This window comes from Vanacampus margaritifer, chromosome 4, assembly GCF_051991255.1.
Source record: "Vanacampus margaritifer isolate UIUO_Vmar chromosome 4, RoL_Vmar_1.0, whole genome shotgun sequence".
Lineage (NCBI taxonomy): Eukaryota > Metazoa > Chordata > Actinopteri > Syngnathiformes > Syngnathidae > Vanacampus > Vanacampus margaritifer.
In genome coordinates, this window is record NC_135435.1 from 12,502,293 (window position 1) to 12,519,017 (window position 16,725).

The 16,725-nt window shown below is 40.1% G+C and overlaps 1 protein-coding gene across 6 annotated transcripts in view; it reads left to right on the top strand.

The window, feature by feature from the left end:
* Positions 1-15,723, top strand: part of nhsb (Nance-Horan syndrome b (congenital cataracts and dental anomalies)) — a 60,182-nt gene extending 44,459 nt beyond the window's left edge. For 2 of the 6 annotated variants that reach the window (XM_077563696.1, XM_077563702.1), the window contains exons 3-13: positions 13-149; positions 357-404; positions 1,395-1,439; positions 1,569-1,613; positions 1,897-1,959; positions 2,256-2,451; positions 2,554-2,685; positions 3,614-3,766; positions 5,551-8,679; positions 8,968-9,088; positions 11,525-15,723. In XM_077563696.1, coding sequence (XP_077419822.1) covers positions 13-149; positions 357-404; positions 1,395-1,439; positions 1,569-1,613; positions 1,897-1,959; positions 2,256-2,451; positions 2,554-2,685; positions 3,614-3,766; positions 5,551-8,679; positions 8,968-9,088; positions 11,525-12,158 — 4,703 coding nt within the window. In that variant the 3' untranslated portion in view covers positions 12,159-15,723. The remainder of the gene's footprint in view (positions 1-12; positions 150-356; positions 405-1,394; positions 1,440-1,568; positions 1,614-1,896; positions 1,960-2,255; positions 2,452-2,553; positions 2,686-3,613; positions 3,767-5,550; positions 8,680-8,967; positions 9,089-11,524) is intronic. The other 4 variants (XM_077563701.1, XM_077563698.1, XM_077563697.1 and 1 more) reach the window with 4 other exon arrangements.
* The last annotated feature ends 1,002 nt before the right edge of the window (positions 15,724-16,725 follow it).

The following is a 16,725-nucleotide window of genomic DNA, read 5'->3' on the forward strand; positions in this document are numbered from 1 at the left end:
TATTATTTTCAGACGAAAAGCAGAACGAGCGGCCCGCCAGTCGGGAGAAGAACAGGGTGACTATCTCCATCTCAACGGTGCCCCCTTTACCCACCTTCCCATCACCACATTCCATCAGGCGGCAACAGAGGAGTCGGCTAGCACGAGCGGTAAGCAGGACGCAGCTATCGCGTGAGCATGTGGGGGAATGGGCAGGACATTGTTCACCTGGTAAACTTGATTGTCGCTAGTTAGTAGAAAAACAAGAAAAGAAACATAGTAATGATGACAACAGGTCAAAATTCGGTTTTACATTTTGTACTACTTTCTAACTATAATCAAACTGACCCAAAATCTTATGTGGTGTTGCCATGCAGCAAGAGAGAGAAGAGCGAGAGCGAGAGTTAGACTGTCAACCCAGGAAGGTAAAAAATAAAAATAAAAATCACCTGCTGTATGTGTTTACACGATCCCATCATGTACTGTAAAAACTGTCATTCCATACATTCCATATTCCTGACCTTTTGACATTGGCCCGTTGACCTGACCCAACTCCTGACCACCCCTGGCTACCATGTCAATTTGCCATTGATGTTGATCGGTGCACTTTGCTGTCTTGTAAATCAATTAACTAATTTCCTCCCAAAAATGTATTAATATGTTGTATTTTAAATGTTTTAAGTGTCCCAAAGGCCTATTTATACGTTTTCTATGTTGTTGTTTTTTAATGCTAGAGCATATAGAAGGCTTTGATGCACCCTCTCAACTGCAGAGAGCGGGTGAATCAATGGTATTAATTACAAAAACGTCCATCAGGTGGCAGCAGAGTATAAGAGATCAACCAGGGCCGTGTTGCAAACAAGCTGATTATCCCCACAGTTTTAAATAGATTTGTGAATAATAATGAAATGTTGCTATATTCTAATGCTAATTGCTGCAAAACGGAAACAGACTTACAAAGATACTTTTTTTCCTCATGAAAGAAGAGACTCTAATCTTTCTTTTGGTAGGTTCCATGTTTTTATAGCAAAAGAACAAAATATTCTGTGGGCCTTGCAAAATCAGTCAAAATCCAGTAGAACAGCCGGGAGCGAAGGGGGTTGCATCTTGTGATAAGGGCTGGGAGTGAATGAGTTAATGGGCTGTTGCCTCTAAATTGTGGGTCGGTCTCTTGGGGTAAAATGGAGTAATAATATTAATTGAATAGCACGGCATTTGCCCCAAAAGATGCCAGCCTAGGCCCTGTATGCCAGATGGCCAATCCAGCCTCGGTTTCATTGTTATCATGTATCGTGATTTTGTTGGTTAATGTAACTCATGACAATTCTTCCTCTTACCTTCACTTCTTTGTGTTTGACGAATAATCTTTCCAGCCACACTAACTCCCTCTGCTATTTCTGTTTTGCTATTTTAAGGAGAGGACAGTGAGAGAAACGGAAATCCAAACCGTTCAGAGAAAAGTAAGAATGATAAGCGAGAACATTTTTTAGATCTTTGTCCACACACAGATATTTAAAGTATATCATCAATTCATGTGGTGAGCTTGTGCACAATTTTGACTGCTATTATTGTGTTTTCCACCTCTGTAGGAGAGACCAGGGCGAGAGGCGGATATTCAGACGATACAAAAAAAGGTATGGAAGATTCTGAATAGATGTACTTCAAAGACTTAAAAGAGTGAGCCATGTTTATTCTCAAAAGGATAAAAGAAAGGAATCTAAATGAGGATTTTGGTCATAATAAGGACAAAAGTTATACAAGAAAATAGGACACTTGAGGACCTTGAATGTAATTTGAGAAAATGTTTTGCTTCACTGTTTCTAATGGAATGAAACTCATTAATTCATCCTTTTATTTTTATTCTTCTTCATAACATCTTTTGTCTTTTCTTTTTTTTTTTGCACCATTTATTTATAGTTTGGGTGCTTTTACCCACTTCATCCTATTGAGGGATGCATCTTCATTCCGTGGAATAGAAAGGTATTGGATCTGTGTTTTGTGTTCAACTTCACTTTATTCCATATTCACATTTGTTCTGCTATTACTTTTTCTGTTGATGCATCATTCAGAGGAGGATCATTCCACAATTAGACCCATTTGAATTTCAAATCATCCATGTACAAATAGAGAAACATGCACGTCGTGTCAATTAGTTATCTTGAGACAAAATGTGAACGGCTTAATATAATTTCTTCAGCAGACCACAAGATGGCAACTGTAAGGATGCCCCCTTTCCTCTTTTAACACTGCTTGTTTCGGTTGACTTTGACCTGAAGGCTACCTCAACGGGCGAGGGAGACGATGATGAGTTGTTAACAGGTCACCAAAGAAAGACCTCAGCACCTGCTGTCCCCGCCACCCAGGACAAAGAGACCAAACGGTCCAAAGAAAACGTGTCCCATTCCGATCAAAAGACAACTTCAGATGACTCTCGTGCCGTCTCCTCCTGTATCATCCCCATCAATGTCACAGGTAACACTGAAATTTGATGATTTTTTTCCCATAGTACTCAAAAATGTAACTATTTAATAATGCCATTCTGCTTCTTCATCTTCTTCTTAACCCCCCTCCAAGGAGTTGGATTTGATAGAGAGGCAAGTGCACGTTGCTCCCTTGTCCATTCTCAGTCGGTTCTTCAGAGAAGAAGGAAGCTGAGGAGGCGGAAGACCATCACTGGAATACCCAAACGAGTACAACAGGACATGGGTATGTTGGGTCATATTGTTGTTTTTTTCTGCCTTACTTTTATAGATTTATGGATGGCTCAGATCTGGGGAAGATCATACTACAATAATGAGATCCTTTACAAGAATCATGTAACTGAAAGAAGACATATTATGAAAACTGAGTTTTTATTTTCTTGTGTATGAGTATTTGGATCTCTGCTGTGTCTGTAACAATTAAATGTGGGGTCAGGGGTCGGGTCACATTTCTGTTTGCCGATCTGTCCACTGCATGCTCCACATGCATGGATCTGCACACAAGACAAGTAATTAGAAATTTGGTGGCTTGGTAACGACGTGGCAATTCAGATTCAGCGTTCTGCAGCTCTGCACTCATGTGGCACACTTAGCAGTAGATAGGGACTGGTACAGCATTTTTTTGGGGTTCAACCCCATTCCCAAAAAAAGGGTGGAGTTTAACAGGAATAATAAAAATTAAAATGAATGTGATCATTGATTTTGGTATACCTTCCTAAACCGAGGATCCCCTGATTAACAATTAAATCCCAAAAGAAAAATTAAAAAACAAAATTACTGGTTGCAAGTCTCCTATTTCCTGTAATGTAACCACTACCACCCCCAAACGAAAGAAAGAAAAGGCACCAAAGATCTGAGCTATCTCCTGGTTCATCTTTGCTTTTTTATTGATTTATTTTTCCATGTGCATGCAGTCTTACCAAACAATGTACAATTCCAATGTACATTGGACTATATTTGTGCATTGAAAATTAGACTTTCAAAAAGGCTATCCTACTATATTATCACTAATTTTACTTCTGGGACAAGCCAGAATATGCTAGAGCACATTTTTACAGTCTTGTGGTTCACCATCTCTCCCTCATATCCCATGATGAAAGTGGCTTTAACATGACATTACTGAGACTCAGCATGCTATGTCATTTTACATTCAGACTCAGATGAATCACCAGTAGCAAGAGAGCGGACAGTAATTGTCCATGCCAATCCGCACCAACTCTCGCTGTGTCACGAAGACTTCTCAATTAGTGGTCGCCTTCACCACACTCGAGACTCTGGCTGCCAAACAGATGATTTCCTCATAGCATGTAAGTTCCTTTGAATGTTTCCTCATGTCATTCCTTCCCATTTGTATTTGTCCACCAGGTTGTTAAAAGAACTAAACGCAAACACCAACTTGTTAGAATTACTAATAACATTTTATACTAATATACTGTGACTGGATAGTTTCATATCAACCTTTTCCTATTGCTATGTTTGAAAACAACAACCATCTGTTGGCCTCACAAGTCACCGATATCAAACAACCATCCCTATCCCATTCAGTACAGTGAACCCACGTTATTCGCGGGTGGGGTAGCAACAAAGCACTGCTGTGAAAAGTGAAAGTGACACCCCCCACATACTGTACACACACACACAGGGGATTTGCATTCCAGAGAGATGCCACAAGATGGTGGCAAATCACTTCAAATGGAGACTGCACTGTAAAAATAGTAGGGTCAAAAATAACTCAACTTTTTGGGTTATTCAATTAAACCAAAAGGTTGGTCCACAAAATAACTCAAAAATTGGGTTGTTTTGTGGGTTATTAATTTACATTCAGACATTAATTTTAGGGTTAAATAATTCAAAAATATTTGGGTCAGTTAATTTTTCACCCAATTTAATTGGGTTAATCAATTTACCCATATGGTTGGGTCAAATGAACCCCCCAAAAATAATAATATTGGTTGCTTCGTGGGTTTTTATTTAATTTGACCTAACATTTTGGATTAAATAACTCAAAAAGTAGGGTTGGTTCATTTTTTACCATTTCAATCAGATTATTCAATTAACCCCCAAAAATGGGTCAAATGAATAACCCACAAAACAAGCCCAAAAAATTGGTTGCTTTGTGATTCATTAATTATGATTATTATTTTTTAATAATTTAGTTAATTTAATTGGTTTAATAACTCAAAAAAGTGGGTCGGTCCATTTTTGACCATTTCAGTCGGGTTATTCAATTAACCCAAAAAGTTAGGTCAAATGAATAACCCACAAAACAAGCCGGAAAAAAGTTGCTCTGTGTATTAATTTTAAATTGCTTTAACTTCATAATTGTATTAATTTAATTTGTTTAGTACTGTAACTCAAAAAGTTGGGTCGATCCATTTTTGACACAATTCGGGTTATTTATGAGTGTGGCATTGCTATCGGATTCATTTACTGACTGTGGAGAATAACCAGCAAAGCATCGACACCCATAATGTAGCATGGACACAGTTGTGAATACATGTTACATAAACAATTGTATTCCGTAGTTCAATTATTCAACACTAACCACAATACGTACCTTCAAAAAAGGCTCATCAATAGTATTAGCTAGCATACTAGCATAAATATCATGCTAGCACAAACTGAAGTGGTGTTACATATTGCCAAAACAATATGCATCTTAGCACTTTACACAAACGGTGTAAGTCATTAAACTCATCTTTTAGCATTTATTTACGCACAATAATGAATATTGGCAAAGTCGACTAGTAGCTATTAGTAGCTGCACAGTGAGAGAAGCAAAAACATACTTTCTGTTTCAGTTTGTGGAGAAAGACCGCCAACAAAATACTAAAAATTAAATAAAAAATTTAGATTAAAAAAAAGCCAAACTACAACAACAGCAATATTCCACAAGATGGTGCCAAATTAACACTTGTATTGCTTTAGCCTGAACACAAAAAAGTGAGCTTTTGAGTGAATAAGGTTGAGCTTGCGAATGTCAACTGCGAATATGCAGGGGTTCACTGTATATCCAACACTGTGCAATTACAATGGAATTGTCAATAATCAAGTGATGCAATGAATGTCTCCCTCTGTTCCCACTCTGCAGGTACAGCTGCTCCTTCCAGGAGACGCATCAGAGCTCAAAGAGGCCATCAGGGAATCCCAACATCTCTTTCCCACTCAACAGGCAACATTTCTTCCCTTGGTGACCAGTCTGACTCTACAAATACAAGTACTGCAACGCACACTGGACGTTTGCGATCTCGCAGTCTCCCACGAGAAGGTGGACGCCTGATGGATAGCGATGAGGACGACGATGACAACTACGATGATGATGATGACGAGGATGAGGATTTGTCACCATATGAAGCGGAGGATTTTATTCCACCTGGCCCGAGTCCGAGGCTGAAGATGATGATGATGAAGGATGAGGAGGAGAGCACTGATGACCAGGCAGCTCCTGAGCCGCTGCAACTAGGAAGCCTGAAACGTCTGCAACGATCTGGGGAAAGAGATCGAGGAGGAGGGAGCCCAGAGCATTGCTGGATGGAGAGAGGCCGTTCTCGCCTGCCCCGCAAAGCTGACATGGGCAGCTGTGAGATTTCTTCTAGTTCTGATACTTTTAGTAGCCCAATTCACTCTGTGTCTACAACAGGAGTGCTGAGTAGCCATGTAGACCACAAGGAAGACCATCAGTCATCCAGTGGCAATTGGAGTGGTTCTAGTTCTACCTGCCCATCCCAAACCTCTGAAACCATCCCCCCACCTTCTTCTCCACCACTTACAGGCTCATCTCACTGTGACTCTGAGCTATCTCTTAACACTGTACCCAATGCCATGGATGAGGGATTTTCCCTGGACCCCTCGTACCATTCTGAAATGAGACCTCAAGGACCAGGCCACAGGTCAAGCTCATTCACATCATCAGCAACCGACCAGCTGGATGATGCAGGGGTCAGTACAGCCAGTGAGGGGGAATGGGCATATCCTCCTGACCAGGACCAACTGGACCCAGACCAATACCATGACCAGACCCAAACACAGGACTATAGATCCAAACAAGCTCTAGAAGACCAAACATGTTTCAGTGAAAAAAACAACACTGACAAAGACACTGGCTCTCATTGTTCATCTGATGCAGAGGGTTTGTATACATCTGAGCAATTTGGGAAAAGTAATCAGAGTTACGAACACTACATGTACAACTATGCAGACCAGGGGACTGAATCCAACATTGGGGCATCACATCCTATTTCCCACGGAGTTTACTCTCCATCCTCGTCTGACTACAAAACAGGCACTATGACACTGGGGAGGCCTTGTCGTCCACTGAGGAAACCCAAACTAAAACCTCCTCCACCTATGCGAACGACCTCCCTAAAGGAGGCTAGTAGTAGTGTTGATGTAGGAACAGACACACAAGCAGATCAAGACCAACCAAAGATGGTTCATGAACAAGACCTTACATTGTCTTCCACAGATATTAAGTTGGAACTGGAACTTGGAAGCATTCCAGAACCATTAGAGACATCTTGTCTTGTGGCAGAGCCTATGGGAACATGGGTAATGGGGCTCGGAGGAACTGTGGATATAGTGGAACCCATGTCCTTCAGCTCAGCAGACACACACTCATTTAAGGATGAAGGAGCAGTGCAATCTGACTATGCAGACCTGTGGCTTCACAATACAGAGTTGAAGTCCAACAATTGTGAGTACAAATCCCTGTCTAATTTAAGCACAGTGACGGGCACAACTGTTTTGGATTGTATGAAGTCGCCAGACAGCTCGTCCTCCTCCACCGACACACAATCCCAGCCACTTTCCCAGTCTTCTGAGACCAGAGCTGCTAGTCCACCTCACCCGCCTGGAGACTTCAAACTTGGGTCGCCCGAGAAGTTGGCTGGTCTGGCTTCACCATCCAGCGGTTATTCAAGTCAGTCAGAAACACCGACTTCTACTTTGCCCTCAACTTCAGCAGCATTCTTCCCAGGACCGCTGTCCCCCTCCACCGGCAAAAGAAAGCCCAAAGTACCAGAGAGAAAGTCTTCTCTTTCGTCCTTGCAACACCATCCGAGAGAAGGAACTTCTATTTCCTCTGCTTACAAGAGAGACCCAGACTTCCCACCGCCACCTTCTCAGCTCGATCTTAACATTCTTCATGGTGGCTATGTCAGACATACACTCTCACACAGAACACAACACCTGCACACACTTCACCACAGCAAACACAGAGTAGCAAATGTTGTTCCCACTGTAACAAAGGTGTTGGTCCCTGAGTCATTAAATAGCAACGCCCCACCATGTGCAAACTCTACCGCTTTGATTCTAAGCTCTAATATGCTGGCGATAACTCCATCAATTCTACGTTCAGTGCAGCTTCACTCTGTCAGCAAATCTAGTAATACTGTGACCAGCTCAGATCTGGAATCTACAAGTGGAGCAGTTTCTGTTACCAAACCCAAATGTCCTCCCAGTGGTGCAACTCTGGCGCCACCCCCAATTAACATTAGGCCGCTCCCTCCTCGTAGACCGCCCCCCAGACCTCCAACTCAGGACCACACCTCCTCCCCTGATCACGCTCAACCCCCTCCACCTGGACGTCACCCTGATGGGCCTCCTTCTTACGAAAGCCTACTTCTCAGACAAGATCGATATGGGCCTGGAACTTTCTGGTCGATGACAGCATTCAGGACTCGCTTAGACCCGTTTTCAGAACTCTCTGATGACAGTTCGCCTTTGCATAGGCCAGTGCCACGTGCTCCTCACCCTTCACCAGTTGATCTACACACACATATCCGTTCACACACAGAGTATAGAGGGCTCACACATTCAGCTCGCGCACACCCAGAGTTTCGGATCTTGGGGGAGCGTTCTTTTTCCCAAGATGACGATGATGATGAGGAAGATGAGGAAGAAGAAGAACAAGTAAAAGAATCACAGAGGGCCACATGTCACAGGGTGGGCATGCGAACAGATCAACCTCCCCCTCCAGCCTACGAGTTTGCTGGAGGATCCCACCTGGACTCAGGGCCCTGGACTAGTCCAGTCAAAGTGCCTGGTACCACAGTGGAGACATCGCATCCTTACCTAATCAGCGATGCAAGGAAGATGAGACAAGTGGTGCAGGAAGACGAGGAAGAGACATCAGGTGCTACCAGAAGTGCCCATCACCTGCTGCCACACGAGAATAGAGACGACTCCACCACTCCTGACACAGAAGACTATTTCAGTAAAGGTACGCTTGTGTGTATTTGAACGGAAATGATCAGACATACAGTAGATCATGGTTCCCCAATTCCGGTCCTCGAGGGCCGGAGTCCTGCAGGTTTTAGATGTTTCTGCCTACCAACACACCTGGTACTAAACATCAGGATCGTTATCAGGCATGCTGATGAGCTGATTATATGAATCAGGTGTGGTAGTGAGCTGAAACATCTAAAACCTGCAGGACTCTGGCCCTCGAGGACTGGAATTGGGGAACCCTGCAGTAGATCATGTGTGATATAAATGTTTTCTGTTGCAGATTCCACACCCACTGACAACTCACTTTCCCCTTTGACGGATGACGCCAAAGTTGATGACGATATTGCAACATCACCCAACAAGTCCAGAACAACCGAGGATCTGTTTGCCATGATACACAGGTACTGTAAATTTACCACAACACAATTACCAGAGAATGCAATCTAAAAGCTTAATCTTAAACTAAACTAAAGTTAAAAGCTGGACTGACATATGACACATACAAATCTGAATGTGTTGCCTCCTGTGGTGCACAAGCCTTAACCTGATAGTGTCAACACCATATTCATCAGAGCTGAGGTCTCAAAGCTACAGAAGCGTATTGCATTCACTTAAGGTCGGGCAGGGGTGGGGACTCCTGTTTTTCTGACTATTTTTTGGGGGGAGCTTTGTTTTTGTTTTGTTTTTGTTTTATTTTCAGTTTTTTTTTATTTTTTTTTATGTTTTACTAAAAAAAATTATCATAAAAACTATTAAGACTGGAAAAAATATTCTGAAAAACAGGGCAAAAATTATTTTAAAAAAAAAAGGAAAAAAATATTCTGAAAAACAGAGTTTACGACAGCGTATTAAGGCCATGTATAAATATATATTTTTTTAGAGAGCGGAGGCAATATTCCAAGAAAAAAACTTTTTGCCACTATAAAGTGGCAGATTTGCGAGAAAAAAACTCAGAAAGTTACGAGAACTACATGTAGCGTACCAACTTGACTGTTTGTGACAATAATTTTCGGTTGGGTTTCCAAATAAGGAGATAATGATTGCTTTAGCAGAGATTAACCATATTATATTAAGCATTCGCTCTTTGAAGCGTTGTGTACGGCCACTGGCCAGCGACAAAGACGCCTCGCTTTGCGAAGGTCCACACCCAGACAATCAAGCATTTAAGTTAATTTGTTAAAATGTATATTTACTTGTACATTTAGGTTTACAGAATTATTATTTACACGTTCATACATTTTGGTATTTCTTTTGTACAAGTATTTAAGTTGATGTGTCGAATCTGCTGCTCTCCGTCATTCACTAGCATTTACCTAAAGTATGCTAGCATCTGATTGGTTAGTGTTAGTCAGCTGATAGGGGATCAGGAAGTGTTGTTGCTCTGGCTGCGATGAATGACAAGTAAAGTTTAAATTTAAGAATGAATCTGTCTCCATCCTGCCTTTTCATTTTATAAATAGTGTCCCATTAATCACCAACGAATCCTTACATGATTAGACCATAGCTATGCTACGTGTATTTCTCGTAAGTTTCTGAGTTTTTTTCTCGCAAGTCTACCACTTTATAAAGACGCAAACTTCCGAGTTTTTTTCTCAGAATATTCCCCCTCCCTTCTAAAAAAATATATATTTATACGTGGTCCTAATACGCCATTGTATGTTTCTGTTTTTTGAAGTAGTTTTTTTTTTTTACCTCTGCATTTTCCCGCATGCAATAGGTTTCCGTAAAATCTTAATCATTAGCTTACTAAAATCATGCCGATCAAACATGTTCAAATACTTACATGCTCCATAAAACAATAAACCTAGCTTACATTAAAATGATAGTATACAGTAAAAAAAAAAGCATAAAACCTTACCAACACTGTGTGTGTTTCCAATTATGGTACAACCTTAACTGAGCCAGTAAGTCATATAGTTTAAAGCATTAGTAACAAAGTCTGCTCCTTGAGGGCCTGAGTCCTGCATGTTTTAGAGGTTTCCCACGTTCAACATATTCATCATATTTAAGATCTGCAGGAGCCTGATTATGATCCCGATCATTGAATCAGGTGTGTTGGATTAGAGAAACCTCGAAAACATGCAAGACTCAGGCCCTCGAGGACCGGATCTTGACACATGTGGTTTAAGGTATGTTGGAGGTATGCGGGAAAGTGTCCACCATTAGAGAGTCTGCAACAAGTCACTTGGAGTTCAGAGGTAAAAAATAAATAAATAAATAAATAAAAATGATTCCAAAAAACTGAAGCTGGTGCTCTGTTTTTCAAAAAAAAAAAAAAAAAATTCCCAGTTTTTCTGAATAATGTTTTTCTGAGTATTTTTCCCTTTTGTTTTTCTGAATACATTTAACCTGTTTTTCCAGAATATGTTTTATGACAGAATTTTTTTTTTTAAATTCTGAAAAACAGAAAAAAAACAAAAAAAACACACACAACAAAATAAAGGTCCACCCCAAAATTTGTCAGAAAAACTGTATTTTTTCTTTTCTTTTTTCAAGTGAATGCAATACCCTTCTGTGCAAAGCACATATAAAAGATACTGAGTTCATCTGAGAGGCTGTCTGTAGCGCGAATGTTGCTAGTGGTGGCCGTTTAGTTTGTGATACGCTGCAGACCTCGCTACATACATCCGCCCAAATCAGTAAAGCTTTTCCAGGTTCTCTCTGTACTGTCCTGCCTGTAGTAATGGCTTTCTCAGTCGGTACTCCTTAGTTTTGTAATCTGTCTCTTTACCTGATTCAAAAGCAAGGGAGCAAGCAAGTAGCATGTGATTACTATGACCGTGATTACTATTACTGTTCTAACTGTCTAAATCTTGATTCGGACTTTTTCCATTCAGATCCAAGAGAAAGGTCCTGGGCCGTAAAGATTCAGGAGACTTGAATGTAAAGTCTCGTCTCTGCCCCACAGTACCAGTGAACCCGAACAGTGTCACCAATGCCATTATGCCACCGCCCCCTCCGCTCAACACCCCAGCCATCATAGCCACCGTTTCCGGGTCACAACGCGTCCCTGTCCCAATCTACCGCAGCGCCAAGAAATCAAGTACATCCAATGAAGAGTTTAAGCTCCTGTTGCTTAAGAAAGGCAGCAGATCTGATTCTAGTTATCGCATGTCGGCCACAGAAATTCTGAAGAGCCCTATAACTCCAAAGACCCATGGGGAATCCATTCTGGAAGGCCCCATTGGTCAAGCTGAAGAGACCCCCCCAGTGTACCAGGAGCCGCCACTTTCCAACTTGGAACCAATCCAGATACCGGGCCTCTTCCCCAGGGCCAATTCTGAGAGCTTCACCCCCAAAATCCTGCCTATGACCGCTGCATCTCGACAGGGCCGTTCTCGGGTCCCACCAGTAGCCAACAGTAGTCGCTATAGTACTCGTAGCCGCCTCTACACTGCTCCCATGCAAGCCATTTCTGAAGGGGAGACAGAGAACTCAGATGGAAGTCCCCATGACGACAGATCTTCGTAGAATTTGTTGACAGATATTCTCGTTTTTGAAATGGCTCCCCTTCCTACTTTTATAACATTGGGTGTCTCTTGATAAATTTGGTCTAATGCACCCTAAAATCTGACTGTTGCTAAAATGTGCCCAGTACTAGAAACTAAGGAACTTTTGGGTTTCAGATGTTGTGAGAAACTGAATGACAAAGGGTCATTATAAAATAAAATGAAAAAAGTTTACCTTAAAACTATATAAAAAGGATTGCGCCCTCATAGATAAAATATCTATTTTGATTGAACTGTCTTTTATACACAAAAAAGGAAATGAAGCTAAAAAAAAAAAAGAAGCTAAAACAAGACATTTTGTGAAAGGACTGCATGTTCAAGCACATGCAAGATTCACTGATATTTGTACTTCCTGTCTTGTTTGGTGTGGGCGTGTGTGCTGTTGAGGAACTGTTTTCGCTAGAAATTAAAAACTCCTACAAAATGTAATATTCTTCCAACTGTTGGTGCCCAAAGCAGTAACCAGACTTTGCATAGGCGCATTACAAATATTCCTGCCAACAAGCAAGGTTTATCTTGTGCGTAGGTTACAAAACCAACACAAAACCAACACAAAACCAAGTTTTTGATTATTTCCATCAGTAGACTTGGAATCAGGAGCATACCATAAAGATGACCACATATTTCATCATAGAAATTATATCCTAAAATTTAATATGATGCATGTATTTTTGTAAAGCGTCTCCAAACATGATTCTAAAGTTTCATCATGTTGCATGACCCTAACGGAAACATCCCCTAGATTCTCAATTGTCTGTCACCATTTTTGTGGTTCCTTCCTATCGTTTGCAAAACGATCCTGTGAAAAGTTTTAGTGACTGATTGATTTGTAACACATTTCCATTGATCCAAATGATTTTTTCCTGGGATTTTAAGGAGCAAGGGGCCCACTACTATAGTAGACGGGATCCATTTGTGGAAGACTTTGGGACAATCGCAGTGGCCTTTCTTTGCTAGATTTGCTTGTGTTAAGCGTGACTCTACATGGACCCTGGCCAGAATCATATTTTAAACTAACCTTAAAACCGTGTCATGCTGTTCTAACTTGAAGCAGAAAAGAAGCTTTTCGAGGCGGTTTTAGAGGCGCCATTCAGTGCAAATGGTGAAAATGCTTTAGAGGGTCCGAAATCGGGTTGACCAGAGAGTTATTTGCAAAGCTTTCCAATAACCGACCTCTCTTTTGCACTTGATGATTATTCAAAAATATTCAAAAGAAGTTATATCTTATAATGAAATTGCATATGTATATTTGTATTGAATATAAAGTCATATCTATATAAAACGACAAGAAAACATTTTTAACAAGAGTGTAGCAAAGAAGAACAGGTCTCACTGACAACATGACATACAAATCTTAACAATGAACACTGTTCTCTCCTAGTTGCCTACCCTTCATTTGCACTGACCCAGTAGCACGAGACAGGTGAGAGCTCAACCTGGTGACTGCTGTGTGCCGTTTCATCGAACCCGACAAGTATCATTCATGTTTAACAATTAACACACTCCCAACGTTTTCAAATCAATTCATTGATGGCTGTAGCCTTTGGAATCCATTTTAAACGACGGTTAGCTTGAACAGTGATTCTCAAACTTTTTACCAACAAAAATTACTTTCCCCCCCCAAAGCCAAAGCCCGCCCCACCCGGCCGGGCTCACTGATTACTTGTACCGACAACGAGAGGGCAAGGGGTCGTGTTATTTTTGTCCGCACTGACGTGGTTTTGAAAATGTGACTTTTTAAAACCTTGTTATATCTTAAAGCTAGTAATTGGGCCATGTCCATTGTGAGCCATTGTAATATTATGCACAGTTTGCACATTTACACTGCACTAGAAATATAGAATACAAAAAATGTTGATTCAGTTCAAATGTTTTGCACACAAAAGTAAATTATTATTGTACCTAAATAAATAAACAAATTCTTGATAACAAATGTTTTCAACTTGAAAGTTCAATAAAACTGAATTCTACATGGGCAGTGATCCCACCGGCCACCACTAGAGGGAACCCACATGCCACTGCGCACTGAGAATCACTGAACGAGCCATCGGTTGACAGCTTGAACTCTCACCTGTCTATCACAGAAAACATTTGCTCACATTCAGAGACTGCACTTCAATACGAACCATTCACTGTATTCTGTGAATACCTCAACAAACATATTATTGTTTTACTGTAAATGCAAGATAGATAGATAGATAGATAGATAGATAGATAGATAGATAGATAGATAGATAGATAGATAGATAGCGTAGCAGACAACCACATACTCAGCGAATCTGAACTACAAAACTGACACTGTGTAAGTTGGAGTGAGTAAAAAGCTGTGAATTGCGCATACGAATTTTACATTCATGACACCCGCACGGCTTCATGGCACTTGTTCCTAACCATTGTTTTTATTTGTTGTGTTTTCTATCGCATGCAATAAGACACAAATGACAAGAAAAAAAAAGAAAAAAAAAAGGACTCCACCATATGATTATTTTTTATCTGAGGGATGTCTCCAGATGAAAAAAGAATTTGTATTTTCTGTTCTAATGTCAAGTTCAATAGTGTGTTCAATAGATGTACAAACTGTCTGGCTAATTCTGTTCTGTATAGTTGTGATCACAACAGGGGTTTATCTTGTACTGTATATCTTACTCACTGGACAATCATATGTTTAAGAGAGAGAAAAACAAATATATGGGAAAATCGGATCACTTGTGGTGCTGGGTCCTAGTCCTGCTTGAGCCGCAAAAGTTGGCGTGAGAGATATTTTTACTTTCAATTGGACAGCTTGAAAAAAAAATGTGACCATAAAAGGCTCAAAAGTGACATGTAAAATAGTTGTTCTACTTTTGTTATTTTTAAAACTTGAATTCCTGTTTAATATTATAGACAATGGATGTGAATGGGTTATCTCTCTGCCACTTGAAGAATGCTATGTGAAAATTATATTTTAAAACTTGGAAACAAAAAAACAACAACACTGAAAGCGTTGAAGATTTGTGTGGTGTGTTTGTTTTTCCGTACTGTACCCGTCATTTATCCCAACGGTGTAGTGACACAATTTGTATCATTTCTGAATTGAGTGGATAAATGACTAACACTATTGGATTATTAAGACAATGTGTTAACATTCAAAATCAATTTTAGCTCTCATTTATAAAACAATTAAACCTCATTTTACTTGGGGAAACAACAAAAAGAAGATTCTTAAATTCATGACTATTTTGTTCCAAGTGTTTCAATGTTTGCATACAATTTTGCTCTAATGAGATGTGACAGACACTGGACATTTTTTTCAAAGGTGTACAGTATGGAGTAGCACTAAACAGAGTTTAAAAATTTCAAATATATGTGAGAAAATACGCAAGCATAACTGTCTATTTAAAAGAAGCTCCAAGTTTAAAGGTAGCTAGGACATAACAGATTTGAATCATTTTTGTATTTTTGTATAAACATGTAAATACATTTTTAAAAGAAAACAATGTTGAAATTCTTTCTTTTGTAAAATAACCAAATAAAAGAATGAAAACAAATGAGTTTTTCCTGATTCATTTCAACAGATTTTCACGCTTTTTAGAACAGTAATAGAAAAAATTTGGGGAGGACGAAGAAGTTGAATACAAAAAGGAAGAAATAGAAAAGAAGAATACAAAATCCAACAATTTATATTTCATAAGGTGGCAAGAATGCCTATTTGCCATTTTAAACATTTTCTACAAAAACAATTGATGTAATATGTAAAAAGTCCAACAATTTATATTTCACAAGGTGGAAAGAATGCCTCTTTGAAATGTTAAACATTTTTCTACAAAAACAATTGATGTAATATGTAAAAAGTTGTAAGAAAATTCATACTCAAAAAGTGCAGACACCTGAAAAAGCTACCCGGGTAACAGTTATCAAGTTGAGCTTTATTACTTCCAAACAGTTAAATTGTAACACGACTTATAACGGTATTAAAACCCTTCATCAAACGTGCACCTAAATAATATCAACACTAGATGGCAGCTACACATAGGCTAGTGTGGCTTCTGTCACAGCGGTACACAAAAATACTGGCCAGTGGTGACGAGTAACGGGGTACTAATACTTTACTGTAGTTTTCGTTCGTCATCCAAAAAATGACGTAAACGGAGAGGTGTAAAGTCAACTGCGAACTGGGGTTTGGTTTTAATGATATCTCGAGGCAAGAAATAAAAGCCATGAGGTTTTCACCGGCGCCATGTCTAGCAGAACCGCTCAGACAGTTAGTTAGCTTCTTTGGCGTTGGAGGCACACCCAGACCAGATATAAATGAGGCCATGATTCAGTCACCAAATTACTTTGTGAAGTCAATTTGAAACTACACTTACCTCAATTAAATTGAACAGCCTTTAGCCGGGCGTGCGTTTGGTACCTCGGCCTTCAGTTTGGACTTTTCACCGCCATCATGCTGCACTTTTAAAGCTCTTGATTTATAGAAAAAAACGTAATATAACAGCTGCTACCGTGCAATATCTGGAGCGCTACGCTTATAGGTTGCTCTACAGATGTGT